The sequence below is a fragment of the Gadus morhua genome, chromosome 13, assembly GCF_902167405.1.
Source record: "Gadus morhua chromosome 13, gadMor3.0, whole genome shotgun sequence".
In the NCBI taxonomy this organism is placed as follows: domain Eukaryota; kingdom Metazoa; phylum Chordata; class Actinopteri; order Gadiformes; family Gadidae; genus Gadus; species Gadus morhua.
This window is the reverse complement of record NC_044060.1, coordinates 22,830,832-22,848,559: the sequence shown is the minus strand read 5'-3', so window position 1 is coordinate 22,848,559 and position 17,728 is coordinate 22,830,832. Positions and strand designations below refer to the sequence as shown.

The following is a 17,728-nucleotide window of genomic DNA, read 5'->3' as shown; positions in this document are numbered from 1 at the left end:
TATGTCTGGTCTTCTGCTGTACCAAAACGGTTCAAGCCGTTTCATTATATTAACTATATTATATACATTATCATGTAAACATACGTATTTACTCAGATGCAGATATAAATGTAATACCAATAACACTTTCATAGATAAGGCTGTACTCACAATGTTACTACAATGTTACTATTCATCCATAACACACCCCCTTCATACTTTAAGAATAATTTAATTATCATGCAATTGCGGTTAGCCTTCCAATGAAGCAGCCTCACACTGATTGGACTCTGGGGCTGGGTGAGGCTGCACACCTGTGCACATTGAGTGATCATTGTGCACAGGTTAAAGGTCCCATGGCATGCTGCTTTATGGATGCTTTAATATTAGTGGGCCCCTAGCCGAGTATTTGAAGACGTTTCCGAAATTCAGCCGTGGTACAGTATTAAAGCCACTACAAGCCAGTCGCACTATGAGCTTCCCCCAAACGCGCCGTTTCGGTGTCAGTAGCTTTAATGCAAATGAGGAGAGAGGCGGGTCAAGGAGGGTGGGGGTGCGGTACCATGCGCTCTGTATTAGACCCCGAAGCCGCCGCCATTTGCGCCATTTCGAATTTCAGCCACCGCCAGCCAATAATTGTAAAAGCCAAAATAAGCCGCCATCTAATAAACTTTGGCTGAGCCCGCTAGAATTATTTGCATCAGGTAATAATTCTATCACATAGTAGGGCTTTGACTCCGAATGTGAATGAAGTATTGATTAGACTGCGATTTATTAGAAACCTAATAAACCGTTGGATCACGTAAGACTGGTAACCATAGCAAGGCCGGTAAACAAACCTTGCAAAGCCCAATCCAGGTCTCACTGAAGGCATTTAATGTTCAAAATATTATTAATAAATATTAGAATGTATTTGAATATTTATATTAATAAACAAACAAACTTTGAATATGATTTTTGGGCAAAAGTCAAAGCCCATCACATAGAGACATACACAAGAAAATTTTCAGCCATGAAAAATTTGGCGGCTGCAGCAGCCATTTAGGTTTTGGCTGAGCCGGCTAGCCTGCCAATAACTTCATCAGCCAGCCATTATTCTCAAAACAAATGGCTTCGGGGTCTACTCTGTATACAGTGGATATATCGCAATGGCGAGGCGCACACAGCCTTTGACCGTGTTCTGTAAATACTCTAGAACACTCCGGGTGCCCCGGGCGGGAGCCCTGGAGCTCTATATCTAAATAATATCATATTATACATAGATATCTATATCATATAATATATATTATCACGGCCAAAAGCTGTGTGCGCCTCCAGACGACGTGCGCCTCCAATTCCTTTTCAACCATGGCTGAGATAACCATGGCTCAAATAAGAAAGAAGTGGACAACACTTGCGTTACAGTGTGTGTATTCACACCTTAGATAGTATATAAAATGGATGTAGCATCCGGGCAAACCTCAGTTATTCCAACTGCATCCAATTCTCTTGGCTTACGAGCGTCACCATCTTGTCATAGTTTGACTCTGCCTCATTTCCTCTAACCAAAAAAGGCCATCTAGGTGACGCTGAGGGTCAGTGGCAAGCAGTCACTCAAGAGGCTGCACCCCTAATTATTCATAAATTTTAACCTCTAATTAAATAAAAGCCAGGATGCAAAAAAAAATATCCCCCCTCTCAGCATTGTCATAGAGAAGGAACTAAACATACTAACTAGAATGTTTTTTTGGACCAGGCTGTGAATAGGTTTAATAAGACTGTGAAAACGGCCTGTTTAACAAGTGAGTCAACTAAGAATTGCTCATTTTTGGTACCCCCTCGTAGTGGCCACCCGGTGCTACTGCAATGTTTGTCACTTCCGCATTGGATGGTGGTAGAACTCGCTGTGGTTAGGGCTTGATTCACACACACGCGGCGCTCGCACGGTCGTAGCTCATTGGGCAAAGCAGAGAAAGGGGAGGTAACATGTCCCCGTATGACGACATACGGGAAAAAAATCTAAATCGACTCGTCTGAGCTTTGTTTACACCTAAGGCCATTTCTAGCTACTGGAGGACCATAGGCAGGCTAGAGGAACTCATATTAATGTTCACTCATAGAAAACCTCATAAAGTGAAATTTTCATGCCATGGGACCTTTAAACCAGCCATCACCACCCCCTCAGGGACAACGTATGCATAGCAGCGGATCACCATTATAATATAATTGTAGCTCTTAAATCTTACATTAAACAGCACATTTAAAGTTGCCAGAAAAGGGAACCTGTATTGCAGAACAGGGACAGCAGTGAGAGGTAGAATACTCTGATACGTCTGCTTTCATTTCGTTCGGACACAGGGTAAGAGGGTGTTGCCTCTGAGTTTCTGACAGCCCTCTTCCAGACATTCAAATAGGCGTACGTGACTTGATTCAGGCGAGTTGGAAACGCGTTCACTTTATTGATCATAGCAGAAGCGTTCAAAACGCACCTCCTCGGCACCGTGCGCTATCCTAGACAGAAGAGCCGCTCTCCAACAACACAGCTCAACTGTGGTGCACCTCCTCGGTACAGCCTAGCCGTATCACACAGACAGAGACTCCTCTAGCACTGTAAACTTACTCATCTGCTACCGGGAGGGACATTGGAAACGATAACACAAAGGTCTGTCCACCCCGTCAAACTGTTTATTTCGGCTCTTCTAGCGCGTTGGTGTATGCGGACATTTTAGATGCCCTTCTACTTTTAAAGGTAGGTTTAAAGCTCGACTTACACTGTAAAAAAAAACACTGTCCTTCTTCTGTCGTACAGTGGAATTAATTTATTTGAGATGTTTAGCCTGGTATATCAAATTTCCATAGCTGATGAATACGCAAATACTGAAACTATTTATTTAGGACAACCTTATTTGTTATCCTTATTTATTTAAAGTAACCTCCTTTTTTAGGCTTCTAAAAATAGCCAACCGTTCTTGCTCAGGAGCAACCAGATTTCTAGCATTAGTAACCTACTAATTTCTAAATGTTGTCTTTTCTAATTTGGGCACAAATAAGACAGTGCAGGAGAGTAGGCTCTCCCGCCGTATCATTAGTAGAAGGAGGAAAGTGTTCGGCCCGAAAATCTAGACAATAAAGAACTCCATCCACGCAGGATACTCATCCTAAGGCCACGTGTTCCGTAGTCCTCCCACTACTGGAAGAGTTTATAATTACGTTTTTACATTGAAACATTATTACATGAATAATAGCTGCCTCCCTTGCTGAGTATCAGTTGAGTATTCGTATGGCCTGGGCATATATTATGTGTTTGTTGGGGTAGTAACTGTTGTGGAACATTGCCTTTTCATTGTAAAAGGGAACACAAGACAATTGGATAAGATGAGTATTGGATGATGTTGTTAATGGAGAACCTTTATAAGGTTTCTGAGAAGGAGAGATGGAGATGTTCTCGATTACGCACAGAGTAAATTAAACCGATCAGGATGGGTAGCAGACACACAGAACTGAGTAAATGATTGGCACAGAACCAGGACTATTCCTGTATGGCCTACATTACAAGAGGAAACCAAAACACATTACTGGCAGTACAACAACATAAAAAGCACGTCCTTCTGGTTTAGCCAGTCTCTGCAAAGGGAGTTTGTCCTACTCAGCCTTAAGGTGATGAGTTACTGGTGTTAGTCAAGTTTGTCTTACTGATGCAGCCTTTAGGTGATGAGATATGGGTGTAAGTCTAGTTGTCCTCCTGATACAGGGTTGAAGTTATGAGTCACTGGTGTGAGGGCCTATCTAAGTCTCGTTTGTCCATCTGGTAGAATCAGATTTATTGCCAGGTTTTCACATAAAAGGAATTTGTTTTGGTGCAGAACAAACATGTATTGAGACAAGACAGGCCAAAACTTCGCTAACTGAAAGTATTTCACACAAGGTATTCACAGCCAACTCACAGCCTATCCGAGCTGTCGCCCTTCTCAAGTGAATCATGGGTGTAGGCAGTACTCCTAGATGCTAAACTGTGCCTCGGTCTTTGTTCCAGCACAGTTTTTTTGTTTAACAGTGTAACCCACACATGCACGCAGAGACACACGCACACACGCACACACGCGCACACACGCACACACGCACACACACACACACACACACACACACACACACACACACACACACACACACACACACACACACACACGCACACACACACACAGACACAAACACACACACACACACACACACACACACTCACACACACACACACACACACACTGGTTTAATAGTAGATGCCGTTTATGTGTGATTTTGATGTTGCATTATTGCTTAAGAGCAAAAACTCACTGTGAATTCATGGAATGAGATATCACCACAAAACTATGTACACATGTTAAGGGAGTAGTCTTCTATGTTCCTAGCAAGTTTCAAGTTCCTGCCACCTCCTGACAAGGACTTGGACAAATTGACACTGTGATGTAATTTCTTTAGCTATCGAAACACAATTTTAACACATGTTAAGGAGAGTTCCCCCAAGGGTGTACTGGGAATACAGACGTCGTAGACAAATTTGAAAACTTTTGTGCAAACAGGGGCTGTTCTATAGGGGTTACCTATGGGGAATAATACTACCCAAACCCTAGAATAACAATAGGTATCCCCAGATACTCTGTGATGGCTAATAATAAGTAGTAGAGAGAGATAATTGAAGTTTTCTTCTGCAGCCTTTAGGGGAAGAGTTGCTGATGAGTTACTGGTGTAAGGCCCAAGTTAAAGTGTAATTCCGGCGCAAATTGAACCAAGGATCTTTGTTTTGGCATGAAAACCCATCAAATAAGCCTTCCAGATACCTTTTTAATTGAGAATCTAGTATTATAGTTTGCTGGGCGCAATGTTTGGCGTCCATGTTGTTGGCTTGGGGCATTGAGTTTCGCTTCTAAATCTGCATTTTTGAACCACTAATATTGTTCAAAAATAGCACCAAACCTCTACAGTAGCATGACTAGGGTCCCTACACATAAAAGGAAGCACAAACAACTTAGTTTGCAAACCCAGAGTTTATTTAAAAAGACAGTTTAACAAGCATTACCGGTAGGGCTGGGACAACGCGTTGACGTAATCGATGACGTCGACGCATAAATTACGTTGACGCGAAAAATGCGCGTTGATTCGAAAAACCCAAAACAAAGATGGCGGCGCCGGAGCCTACTAGCAACGCGAGTGGCTCCTCAGACTTTCTCCCTAAGTGCAAGGCGCCATACACTCGTTCCTCTAAAGTATGGGAATTCTTTAATGTAAAAGGAAACGATTCCGTGATATGTCGTCTTTGCAAAATGGAGATGGCTTTCCATTCTAGCACCACGGCAATGCACCAGCACCTGAAGAGGCGCCACCCGGGAGCAGCTGCAGATGACCGAGCACCGTGGAATTCTAAGAATGCATTACTTTGCACTTTTATTTTGGAATTTAAAGGCAATAAACATGCATTGCAATGTTAAGGAATTCATGTTTTTTTCATTCAGATATGTAAATCAACATGTATAAATTGCTATTAGTCAATTGCTATTAGTCAAGGGAGATAATCGATAATCGAATCGAATCGAAATCGAATCGGACTAAAAAAATAAATAAAAATCGTTAGATTAATCGATGCATCGAAAAAATAATCGCTAGATTAATCGTTTAAAAAATTATCGTTTATCCCAGCCCTAATTACCGGTAGGTCCGTGTTTACAGCAAGTCCACACAAGTCGATTGCCGAATGCGCCGGAGTTCAGTTCAAGGAGGAAAGTTTTGGAATTTATAATTTATATAATTTATATTTATAAATAATACATAGCAAGTGTTACAATTACAAAATCATTGTTCGCTACAATCAAGCATGGCACATTGTTGACGGAAGACGCACTGCACACATGATTGACGCATAGAGTGAAGGACAGCTCAATCATCAGAGAAGAAGACCCATCTACAGCTTGAAGTCAAGAGAGATATGGTTCGTGTTTGTGTTTTCCCCGGCTGCGGAAAAAAAATGAAAAGTTACACTCCAGAAACTTTCCATAGACTGCCATTGCGGTACAATGACTGATCTCTGGTAGACCAGTGGCTTATTTGTTCTGAATATGGACATTGAGACGCCAATCAAGACACTAATGCAGAAGGATCACCGTGTCTGCAGTGCTTATTTTGATAAGGATGACTTCATCATTCCCAAAAGAGCTGCTGACCCAAAGAACCCAAAAAGAGTTTAATTGAAGAGGAATGCAATCCCTCGAGTGCGGCAAGTGGCTACGGATAGACTTGAGGTAAAGTTGTTTGCTTATCGTGTTATATGATTGTTCACAATTGGTGTGGGGGAGGATGCGTCACGAAACAAAGTTATAAGACCTAACTTAATTCGAGGAAGTGAAAAATGATCTTGTGAGTTGTCCAGGTAGGCTAACCTCGATTTATTGTGTATAAGGATTTCTGGTGGGAATTTCCGGACCACGTCACTTGTTTTCTGTGTCAACCGGGTAGAATAAAGTCATCAGAACGTTTAACAATTGTGGTCATATTTGTGTAAAAACGGTACAAGACCATACAACAAACAACAAAACAAACGTTGCAAGGAGAAATCCATTCCATTGGCTAAAGCCAGGAATTTATATTGCCAGCATTGCCCCCCAATACTACCTTACCATTTGGTTAATAAAATGGTTATCTATCAGTTGAAGCTGATAATGGACTTCTCCTTGCAACGTTTGTTTTATTGTTTGTTGTATGGACTTGTGACGTTTACACAAGTATATGACCGCAATTGTTAAACGTTCTGATGACTTTATTCTACCCGGTTGACACAGAAAACGATTGACGTGGTCCGGAAATTCCCATCACAAATCCTCATACACAATAAATCGAGGTTAGCCTACCTGGACAACTCACAGGATCATCTTTCACTTCCTCGAATAAAGTTAGGACTTATAGGACTTATAACTTTGTTTCGCGACGCATCCTCCCCCACACCAATTGTGAACAATCATATATAACACGAAAAATAAGCAAACAACTTTACCTCAAGCCTATCCGTAGCCACTTGCCGCACTCGAGGGATTGCATTCCTCTTCAATGAAACTCCTTGTGGGTTCTTCGGGTCAGCAGCTCTTTTGGGAACGATGAAGTCGTCCTATAAAAATGAGCACTGCAGACACGGTGATCCTTCTGCATTAGCGTCTTGATTGGCGTCTCAATGTCCATATTCAGAACAATAAGCCACTGGTCTACCAGAGATCAGTCATTGTACCGCAATGGCAGTCTATGGAAAGTTTCTGGAGTGTAACTTTTCTTTTTTTTTCCGCAGCCGGGGAAAACACAAACACGAACCATCTCTCTCTTGACTTCAAGCTGTAGATGGGTCGTCTTCTCCGGTGATTGAGCTGTCCTTCACTCTATGCGTCAATCACATGTGCAGTGCGTTTTCCGTCAACAACGTGCCATGCTTGATTGTAGCAAACAATTATTCTGTAACTGTTGCATACATATGCAATTCCTTTAATTTACGTGTCAACACTTGCTATATATTATTTATAAATTATATAAATTATAAATTCAAAAAACGTTCCTCCTTGAACTGAACTCCGGCGCATTCGGCAATACAGGACTTCCTGTAAACACAAGCCTACCGGTAATGCTTTTAAAACTGTCGTTTTAAATAAACTCCGGGTTTGCAAACTAAGTTGTTTGTGCTTCGTTTTATGTGTAGGGACCCTAGTCATACTACTTCAGAGGTTTGGTGCTATTTTTAACAATAATAGTGGTAAAAAATGCAGATTTAGAAGCGAAACTCAATGCCCCAAGCCAACAACATGGACGCCAGACATTGCGCCCGGCAAACTATAATACTCGATTTTCAATTAAAAAGGTATCTGGAAGGCTTATTTGATGGGTTTTCATGCCAAAACAAAGATCCTTGGTTCAATTTGTGCCGGAATTACACTTTAAGTCTTCCCAGGGCTGGTGTATATTCATTTGTACAGGACTGAGCAGCAGCCAGAGAGAACGTGTTGGTACACGGGGTTCCTTTTACAGAGCCACAGACATTTGCATAATGTACACCGGGATGTGAATAAATCTTTTGATTCTATAGAATCGGTCTCTTGAATTTTACTGTTTAGTTTGAAAGTCTCAGGAAAGTAACTGTTAGTGACATGCAAAAATGTATGATTAGAAAATAATCAGTTATTCATGCTCACCCAATTTTCCATCGAACATTGTACCAAAGATGATATATTAAAACAGTATAAAAATAGAACGCCCTAACGGCGTTTATTACTGGATAAAGTTAAATCTTTAATTATTTTTCAACCACAAATAGCCGAATAATTGATTGAACTGGTGAATCGAAGTCGACTTGTAAAATGCAGTTATGCATTCTAAAATGCACAACAAACAGGAAGTAGAAGTATTTGCTGGAAATGAAACGAAAGTGTATCATTAAGTTTCTCTGTGGCTCTTGGCCTGCTAGCTGTTCTTTATTAGGCTATACATTTTCTTGCAAAATGAGGCATTACATATCATTGTCGTCTTGCTCACAAACAGAATGTGGTCTCTTATAGTCTGTTAGGTTAAAGGACCGATCTGGGCGATCAAACCATATATAAATATCTAATTCTCAAGCAAGAAAGATTAGTAGGGCTGGATAACCGCCACAGCCAACATTTGATTCCCACGCGGCAGGATGTCCTGGAAGCCGTTGATGCAGCGTGGAATAACGTAAAATAACAGATGGCATTGACTACACAATAGCCCTGCTCACCTTCAACACTGTCTACAAAGATGCTCTCACCAACCTCAAAGACCTCCTACAACTCCTCAAATCCTTCCGGCCCCCTTAGGCTGCCACATAGTCCCCATCCCACACACAAACGGAAGACCTGGGAAACCTTGCCAAATTGTCGTCATTTGTGCGGATGACCCCCAGATCTGGAATTCCCTTCTGAGCCACCTGAGGGAGCATCAAACCCTCTCCACAAGCCTGGACTTTAACTCACATGATCCATCTGGCTTTCAGTCTGGCCAATTGTGCAAAAAATATATACTTTTTTAATTAAGTTAGTCATCACCTCAAAATCTGAAATGTGTCTATTATTGTTAATTCTTTCTACTAGCTGCTTGTTTTCCACTTGACAGTCTCAACTGACTTCTGTTAATTCATGTTGGATGAATGAATAATCATTCATCTTGGAATTCAACACGGGTCGAATTGTAACCCGTTACAATCATCCCCGGCCTCAAAAAGCTTAGGGATTGCACTAAGGGATACATTCCATTTGTTTGACCTTAATTTGACCAGGCAGAACACATAAACATTCAAATCTGTTTTGCACAGGTGATCCGTCCAAAAGGGTGGAAACTCACACAGCAAAATGCAACCAAATAACATACAGCAGTACATTTAGCGTTCCTCAGAAGACCAAAGACAAAAATTCAAGAGTTAACTGCGACGAAAAACGACAATCGCAGTCTGTTCCAATGCCTTCCCCGGTTTGGGTCTCATTCTATAAAGCTGAAAACGTTCCCCCGACACAGACCAGTAGACCACACCGGTTCAGACTGAGAAGGAGCAGTTCCTCTTGGTAAAGACTCAGTGTTTCTGTCTCCCCAGGGTGCAGAGATGTCCCGTCAGTCGGGGGCCAGGCAGCCGGGACCAACTAAGCGCCTCAGCTCATTATTTGTTTCTTTACAGGAGAAGCTCTCAAGAGACCGTAAGAATACATTGCATCGCATTACATTACAATGTAATGTAATGATGACAAGTTGGTCAAATATGACTGATAAATGGAATCATCTGGAACACCATTTACAGAAGCACACACACAGAATTACTTGAAAGAAGTAGCAGTTAAATTCTGCAGTCAACTGCGCAAATGTGTAATATTATCTTAATTGATTTGTTTCCCAAATTAAATACACAATTAATATCAGTTTTTACAACTAAATTAATATAATCTTAATCAAAACAATTAAAACATAATAAAAGCACAAATAAAATACATATAAAAAATACATACAAGAAAATCAATTTTAACAAAAAAAACTAAACAGTAGCGGCAGTAGCTCATGGGGTAGAGCCGAGCGGGTTGACTGGTAACCGCCCTCGTGTATGAATGTGTGAATCACTGTCAGTCACTTTGGATAAAGCGTTAGCAAAATCCCCTAAATGTATATTTGTCGGTTTATTTTTATCTATTAAAATTAAAATAAACCATTCAAAGCAAATGGTGTAAATATAAGGCGAGACAAGGTTCAAAGAGTAATTTTATCTGGGGCGCAAGTGCAATATAATCTAGTGATAGAGTTAGTCAGACACCTCTCCGGCCTTATGGCCAAACGCTCTGTAGCACCATACTCAGCAGTTCCTTTGAATGTATACAACAGCAACTCCAAGCCGGTTCTGAATGTGTGCATATTCTGTATATACCAGGAGAAGACAGAGTCTCAACACACGTCGGCCAACCTGAAACTACCGAGGCAGGGAGCCCAGCACCCAACCACTTCTTCTTTGAGTTCCTGGTGGTGGTCAGTCTACAGCAGAAGACCAAAGACAGCCCCTATGAGCCGCTCGTCATCTACAAGTTCCCTAAGGTGAGTCTGTTTGTATGTTTGCCTTGTCTTTCTGCTAAATCATAAATTCATCTTTGCCTTTATTTTCTCTTGCGTATGTATTTTATTTTAATATTTCATTTTATTGTACACTCTCTACAATGCATTTTTTATGCTTTGCCTTTGATTTTGTTTTACTTGTCTATTTTCTGTTATAATAACATTTTATTTTATGACAATGTTTCTATGAGTCTGCCTTGTGTATGAAAAGTGCTATATAAATAAAGTGGCCTTACCTTGCGTCGTAGGAAATAGGCCTCAGTCCTCCGCAGAGGGAAGAAGAGGAGAAGTCCCTGCAGGCCATCACATTGTTCTGTTTCCCTGAGGGAGTCAACTGGATCCCACTCACACAATACCAAAGGTTGGCAGCACTGGAGTATATCTCAATCGCTATATTGCAAGTGTGTATACTGCAATGCCACTTGCGCAATGTTAACGTCCATTTGCAACATACAACCAGTGATGTGCAATATGTCTATAAAGTGCTGTTCCTCAAAGCATTTTGAAAAGGGCAACCTTATGGATCGTGAGAACCGTTAAGCCCAGTACATCCATTTTAATGTTGTTTGTGTCAATCTGCCCAATATAAAGTAAAGTTTGCATACCGGACTAACAGATCCACCGACGACGCAATAGCCATCGCTCTCCACTCAGCGCTGAGTCACCTGGAGAAAGAGGGGAGCTACGTCAGGATGCTCTTCATTGACTTCAGCTCAGCTTTTAACACAATAATACCAGACATTCTGATCCCCAAGTTAATCAACCTGGGGCTCCCACCACCCACCTGCTCCTTGATAAAAGACTTTCTGGTCAACCGACCCCAGCAGGTGAAACTGGGTCCTCACCTCTCCTCCTCCCGCACTCTCAGCACTGGCTCTCCCCAGGGCTGTGTGCTGAGCCCACTACTCTACTCCCTCTACATATCCGACTGCAGTCCCACCCACCCAGAGAACATCTTTGTCAAATTCACTGATGGCACAACGCTGGCGGGCCTTATAACAGGGGGAAACGAGGCGGCCTACAGAGATGAGGTCCTGAAACTTGGTGAGTGGTGTGTTTCTAACAACCTGGCACTGATCATCACCAAGACCAAGGAACTCATCCTGGACTTCCGACGGAACAGAGCCGCCCCTGCCCCCCTGTACATCAACGGTGAAGGTGTGGAGCGAGTGCAGTCCTTCAAATTCCTCGGAGTCCACATCTCTGCTGATCTCTCCTGGTCGGTCAACACCTCAGCGCTGGTCAAGAAGGCCCAGCAGCGGCTACACTTTCTGAGGGTGCTCAGGAGGGAGCATCTAAACACACAGCTGCTGGTGACCTTCTACCGTTCCACCATCAAGAGCCTGCTGACCTACGCTGTGTCAGTGTGGCACTCCAGCTGCACGGAGGCCGACAGGAAGAGACTGCAGAGGGTGGCAAACGTCGCGCAAAAAATCATCGGCTGCCCTCAGCCTTCCTTAAGCACCATCTACGGCTCCCGCTGTCTAAGCAGGGCCAGAGGCATCCTGAAGGAAACCACCCACCCCGGCTACCATCTCTTCAACCTGTTGTCCTCTGACAACAGGCGCTTCAGGTCCATATATGCCGGAACAAATAGACTCAGGAACAGCTTCTTTCCCAAAGCTGTCACCATACTGAACTCAGATCTGCACTGATGTTTGTGGTCTTTACTGTGTATTTAAGTTTTACTGTGTATTTCAATTTTTATTATATATTTATTTTTTTATTTTATTATATCTTGCTTTTGTATATTATTATATATTATATATTCGATAACATGTGTGCACTTTTAAGGAGCTGCTCATTGAATTTCGTTGTACTGTGTACAATGACAATAAAGCTTTCTATTCTATAACAAAAAATTGAAAGATTTGTTATCTGACGTCACACTGTTACGGAAGTAGAGTTTGAGCAAAAACCTGCTGTTTCACTCACGTAATTAGGGGCGTTCTCGGTGGGTATGATGAATACTCCCCCTGGCTCGGACTTCGATTTTAAAAAACCTGTGTATATACGTCTGTCTAAAGCAATGGGAAAAGTTGAAAAAGCATGATATCACCCCTTTAATTAGCACAAAAGTAGTTGTAGAACCTCTTCTACATTGAGGCCTTTCGCCATAAGAATAGGGGGGAAGGGTACTAGTTGAATCTGTTTCTTTGCTGTTTCCTAGTGAGACCTTCTCCTTTGTTCTGACAGAGACGGACGGCACCAGGCGGAATGGCTTCTGCAGGCGGCTGTTGGTGAGTGCTGTCCTCTGTGGAAGATCTGAGTTATGACGAGGGATGTGCCATCCATATTGTTTGTGATATTCATACTTTGGGACCAGAGCCTTCAGTGTGGCAGCCGCCCCCTCTTGAAGGAGCTGCTACGTGCGGACAACTGAAATCTACCTGTTGAACGAAGGACAAACAGGTTATAGGTTTAGAGTTAGAGTTTATTCCTGCCATCCCTCCCGAATAGGGGTCATTGTTTCCATATTTCGGGGGAGGTGAAGCAAGCTCTTGCGCGTTGTGTCTTTCATTATCCAGGCCCAAGCACTCTGCTGCAGCCTGGACGCCCTCTCCTCTCCCCTCTGAACATAACAGATGAAGGCCAATAGTCAGACCCTTGTACAGAACTCAGAGGCCAAGAAGTAATGGAAATAGAATTCACTTCTAGGAGGTGTATATCTATAGGCAAACGTTAATTCTACCGTTTTATAACTGCTGTTTTTGATTTCTGACTTTTTGTTCCCTTCAGCCTCATGGAAGAGGAAAGCGACCTCCAGAGGCCTACTGCATCGTGAGCCAAGTTGCCTGCTTCGGCCTCTTCTCCAAGGTGATCCCCCTCATGATCAGCAGGGCACTTTGACCAAGCCTGGCCATTCCCAGATAGAAAAGGAATGGATTGTAGTGTAGAAAACCCAGCACTCCTCTTGCTGAATGCATTCATAGTAGAAGAAGAAAACCACCAACATTTTATTGTAATCCTTTTTTGTAGATTTTTGATGAGGTGGAGAAGCGGCGAGAGAAGTCCATGGCGATGATCTATCCCTTCATGCAGAGCCTCAGAGAGGCGCCCTTCCCTGAACCTGGAGAAACCGTCCAGATCAAGAGCTTCATACCCGAATCTGGCACTGAGGTAACCACGGCAACCCCCACGCGCACACCGCCCATTCCAGAGGGACTTTGAATCATTGGTTGAAATAATGGCAACAAACTAAAGAAAAAAACAAAACAAAAAACAAAAAGATCATTAAAGCGATGGACAACAGGATCCAAAAACATAAAATAACATATTACAGAGCAAGGTTGCCACTACACACAAACCACATTTGACCAAATCATTACATCACAGCGCAATGTTTCCCCTACACACAAAGCACATGTTACCAAATAATAACATCACAGCGCAATGTGTTCAATACACACAAACCCTGCCCAATCAGCATTCAGAATGTTGTATGTGAGGCAGAAAGGAACCACACAGCAATGGGTCTTCACTCAGTGCTGTTCCCACATGTATCTTGAGTTTACACCAGAATATTCCCCGTGTATCACCATGGGTTGTGTCTGGGCAGGGAACAGCCTCCACTGTGCGCCGGTCTACTGCAGGGTCAGGCTCTTGCCTTCCTGCTTATGGGAGATCTGGTATTATTATTATCATGATTAATACCTAAATGTTTGTCCTACTTTATAGATAATAACGCTTACACGGCCACTTGAATCCAGGTTGGAACATGTGGACTTTCAGATACTCTTCTGCTACCTTTCCAACCAAGAGATCTTGCAGGTCTTTGCCTCCACCCTAATGGAGCGACGCATTGTGTTCATCGCTGAAGAGCTTGGGTATTTATACAAGTCATATCCATATGGGTTATTATTTTGGTCAAGTAGATGCTAGCTTTAATAGTAATCTTTTAATTGCTCTGACTCCGCACATTCTTTTTACTGGATGTGGCTTAAAAATCGCCATTGGTTTATGATCTAAATAAAGGATATAAATCCCCAGGCAGGTTTGTGTGTAGTAACCCTGAGCCTGGTGTTCAGCACCTTATCGCAGGTCCTCCACGCTGTGGCGGCACTGCTCAGCCCCTTCGCCTGGCAGCACACCTTCATCTCCACCGTGCCCACTGTGCTGATGGAGGTCCTCATGGCTCCCACACCCTACCTGCTTGGGGTGCACAAGAACACGATGGATGGTGTCTTTGACAAGGATGATGTGGACGATGTAAGTTTATACTTTATACTTTAATACAGCATCTCATTCTTCGTAGTGGTATGTATTTCTCTGTATATATGAAAGCAGCTTAGCCACTGTTGCCCATCAGATGCTGATGGTGGATTTGTCGTCCAAAGTGAAGGAACGATTTTTGTCATGCGTAAGTCAAATAATACAAATCAATTTATTCTGTAGTCAACCATCCCATATTTGATTGCTCAATGTTAAACGTCCACCTTCTCTGCCTCAGGTCGGAGATGAGGACTCTATACTCCCTGAGACACTCAAAAACGAGCTCCTTGAAGCTCTCTGTGCCAAGAAAGACCATTCCAGTAAGTCATTGGCATTTACATGTTCCCAATCATATATATATATATATATATATATATATATATATATATGTATATATAACCAACACCTTGATAACCCTTACTAACATCATTAGACGTACATTTTTAATTTCTGTTGTCCATCACCACAAGTTATCCAACCTCCATTATTTGTAACTTTGGAAACTTTTCCCCTTCAGCTCCGGAGGAGATCAACACCTTAGTCTCAGAGGCCTTTGTTTCATTTTTCATCAAGACAGTGGGTCACTACTCAGCCCATGTGAAGCGCAGCAAAAGCCAACAGCCTGGAATCTTTCAAAGGAAGACCTTCTGCAAGTCAATAGAGAACAAGTCTCACCAGCAATTTGTCACCAACTTCATAGAGACCCAGATGTTTGATGTCTTCATTCAGGACGTAGAGAGACGACCGGCTTCCAATGACGGTTTGTATTGCAATTAGCAACACAAATGTTTGTTAAAGGGAGTTGTGTAAGCCCTCATTGGGGTACATTTCTCCAGCCCTCTTTGGTTTACCCCCTTCTCCCTCTGGCACGTCTCCATCACTAGAGGAACGTCTCCCATATGCGTCTCTCAGGCTCTGTGGGCCGTCGATATTCCTATGAGCAATATTGATGGCCAGCCCATTGAGGCTTTCTTGAGACATTAGTGATAGAAGGTTTTCATTTGTTTGAGTTTAGAAAAACTGTCCAGAAGCCACTTTCACCAACACAGATTTAGGATATAGCAATGATCTCGCTGAAGCCAGAGACTTGTGGTTAAGAATTGAATGCTTGCACTAAAAGGTTTCGTAAACCCCCTTGCGCCATAGACATCAATGTTAAATCACAATTTAAAAATTCAGGAAATTTAGTGATGTTGACCACACTCATGGCTCTTAAAAGCATTGATAAAGGAAAATGTATCTAGTGTATGTACTGGATAACTTGCAATTTGATCTGATTTGTGTATGATGATAGAAGCTTTTCAAATGTCCTGTAAACATTTGAAACTGATCACGTAATCTTATGGGTGTCACTGGCATCACCCAATCATGGAAGAGATGCCATGGTTGGTCAGAAATTAGCCAGATGCGGGCTAAAAAAGTATTGTCTCATTTGGAGGCCGGCAGTCCAATCCGACCGGATCTCCCACAGTGCATTTCACTGGGCTGTCTAACCAATCCCACTTAATATAGCTCTTAAATCTTACCTACAACAATCTAGTGATTATATCATTTCTTAGTTGCTCCATGAATGGAAATAAGTGCATTTCTTTACCCGACGCTCCCATTTCTATTTCTAGCTTTTTTTAGCATTACGTTTTTATAAAATTCCAAATCCATTGAATCAAAAATTTTTACTAAAATGAAAATGTTTAATATCTGCAACATTAACCAACTATTACATTTGTTGTTGAAGGTTTTTTCAGCAGAAAAATTGCAGAATATGAAGAGACGAAGAAAGAGACAGACCGGATGCGATGGAGGAGAAGGTTTTTGGTGTAAATTGGGTCGGGAAGGAATCGCTGTCCCAGCACACCGGTGAGCGGATTTAATGTGTCGGAAGATGTTGACATCGATGACATCGAGGATGACATCGATGTTGTGAACTTAATATTCCAATGCAATGAAGGGGACCAAGAAGTCTGGGCTAATGTGATTAAGGAAGTCAGGGTTAATGTGATGAAGGGGACCAAGAAGTCTGGGTTAATGTGATAAAGGGGACCAGGAAGTCTGGGTTAATGTGATGAAGGGGACCAGGAAGTCTGGGCTAATGTGATGAAGGAGACCAGGAAGTCTGGTCTAATGTGATGAAGGGGACCAATACGTCTGGGTTAATGTGATAAAGGTGACCAGGAAGTCTGGGTTAATGAGATGAAGGAGACCAGGAAGTCCGGGTTTCATAATGTGATGAAGATGACCAGGAAGTCCGGGTTTCATGTGATGAGCCACGAGCAACCCCCTCTAAGAAGACGTGTCCTGGTGGGATTCCAAAAGCAATGTGTTGGTTAACAGACTCTCAGATGGATCTATGTTTATTGCTGGCTAGGGAGGGGGAAGGAAAACGGGAGTTCTTTATGTTTATATTCAATAAACATTAACATATATTTATAATACAAATATACAGTACCGTGTTATATCATCTACAATATATAAAGTATTTATAGCACAAATTTGAAAAGATGGATTGACTTGCAAGGAAATCTTTTGGAAACAGTGAATTACATGTCGTTTGTCATTTGTCTTGTAGCTAATGCCATAACTACTCAAAGTACTCAAACTTTGTACTTTGTACTTGTAATAATAAGGGCTAAGCCACACATCCACTCAGGTAAATGTCCAAGTACTACTACTACTGTCTTATAAAGTTTAAGTAAAGGAGTGCTTGCTCCAAATGTACATGTTCATTGTTGGCATTGTTTGAGATTGAAATCAGCCATCACCTCTGTAACTCCCGCAACTGTGGCTATTTAAATGTACAATTATTTTGCAGTAATATTTGTGTATTGCAAGCCATTGCAACCAAATATTACATTATATAAATAAATTAAATTGCCCAATACAATACAGTATGTTTAATGCTATATGATCAAATAAAGTCCCTATAGTAAGGGTATTT

General features: G+C 42.1%; 1 protein-coding gene across 2 annotated transcripts; it reads left to right on the top strand.

The window, feature by feature from the left end:
* The first annotated feature begins 2,073 nt into the window (after positions 1–2,073).
* On the top strand, positions 2,074–17,674 carry LOC115556837 (DENN domain-containing protein 2D). 2 transcript variants are annotated; one of them, XM_030374220.1, is made up of 13 exons: positions 2,074–2,620; positions 9,584–9,683; positions 10,403–10,563; positions 10,830–10,942; positions 12,752–12,821; positions 13,321–13,398; positions 13,561–13,701; positions 14,260–14,408; positions 14,610–14,790; positions 14,891–14,941; positions 15,032–15,113; positions 15,311–15,553; positions 16,529–17,674. In XM_030374220.1, exons 2-13 carry the CDS (start codon positions 9,593–9,595, stop codon positions 16,612–16,614), a joined length of 1,446 nt encoding a protein of 481 aa, XP_030230080.1. In that variant the 5' UTR covers positions 2,074–2,620; positions 9,584–9,592; the 3' UTR covers positions 16,615–17,674. The 2 variants fall into 2 exon arrangements, with proteins under 2 accessions (XP_030230080.1, XP_030230079.1); XM_030374219.1 differs by having other exon boundaries at positions 2,074–2,707.
* The last annotated feature ends 54 nt before the right edge of the window (positions 17,675–17,728 follow it).

Coding starts and splice junctions, on each gene's coding strand:
- LOC115556837 (XM_030374220.1), top strand. CDS start 9,593: ATGTCCCGTCAGTCGGGGGCCAGGCAGCCGGGACCAACTAAGCGCCTC. Junction 10,564..10,829: donor TCATCTACAAGTTCCCTAAG/GTGAGTCTGTTT, acceptor CTTGCGTCGTAG/GAAATAGGCCTCAGTCCTCC. Junction 13,399..13,560: donor GCTTCGGCCTCTTCTCCAAG/GTGATCCCCCTC, acceptor CCTTTTTTGTAG/ATTTTTGATGAGGTGGAGAA.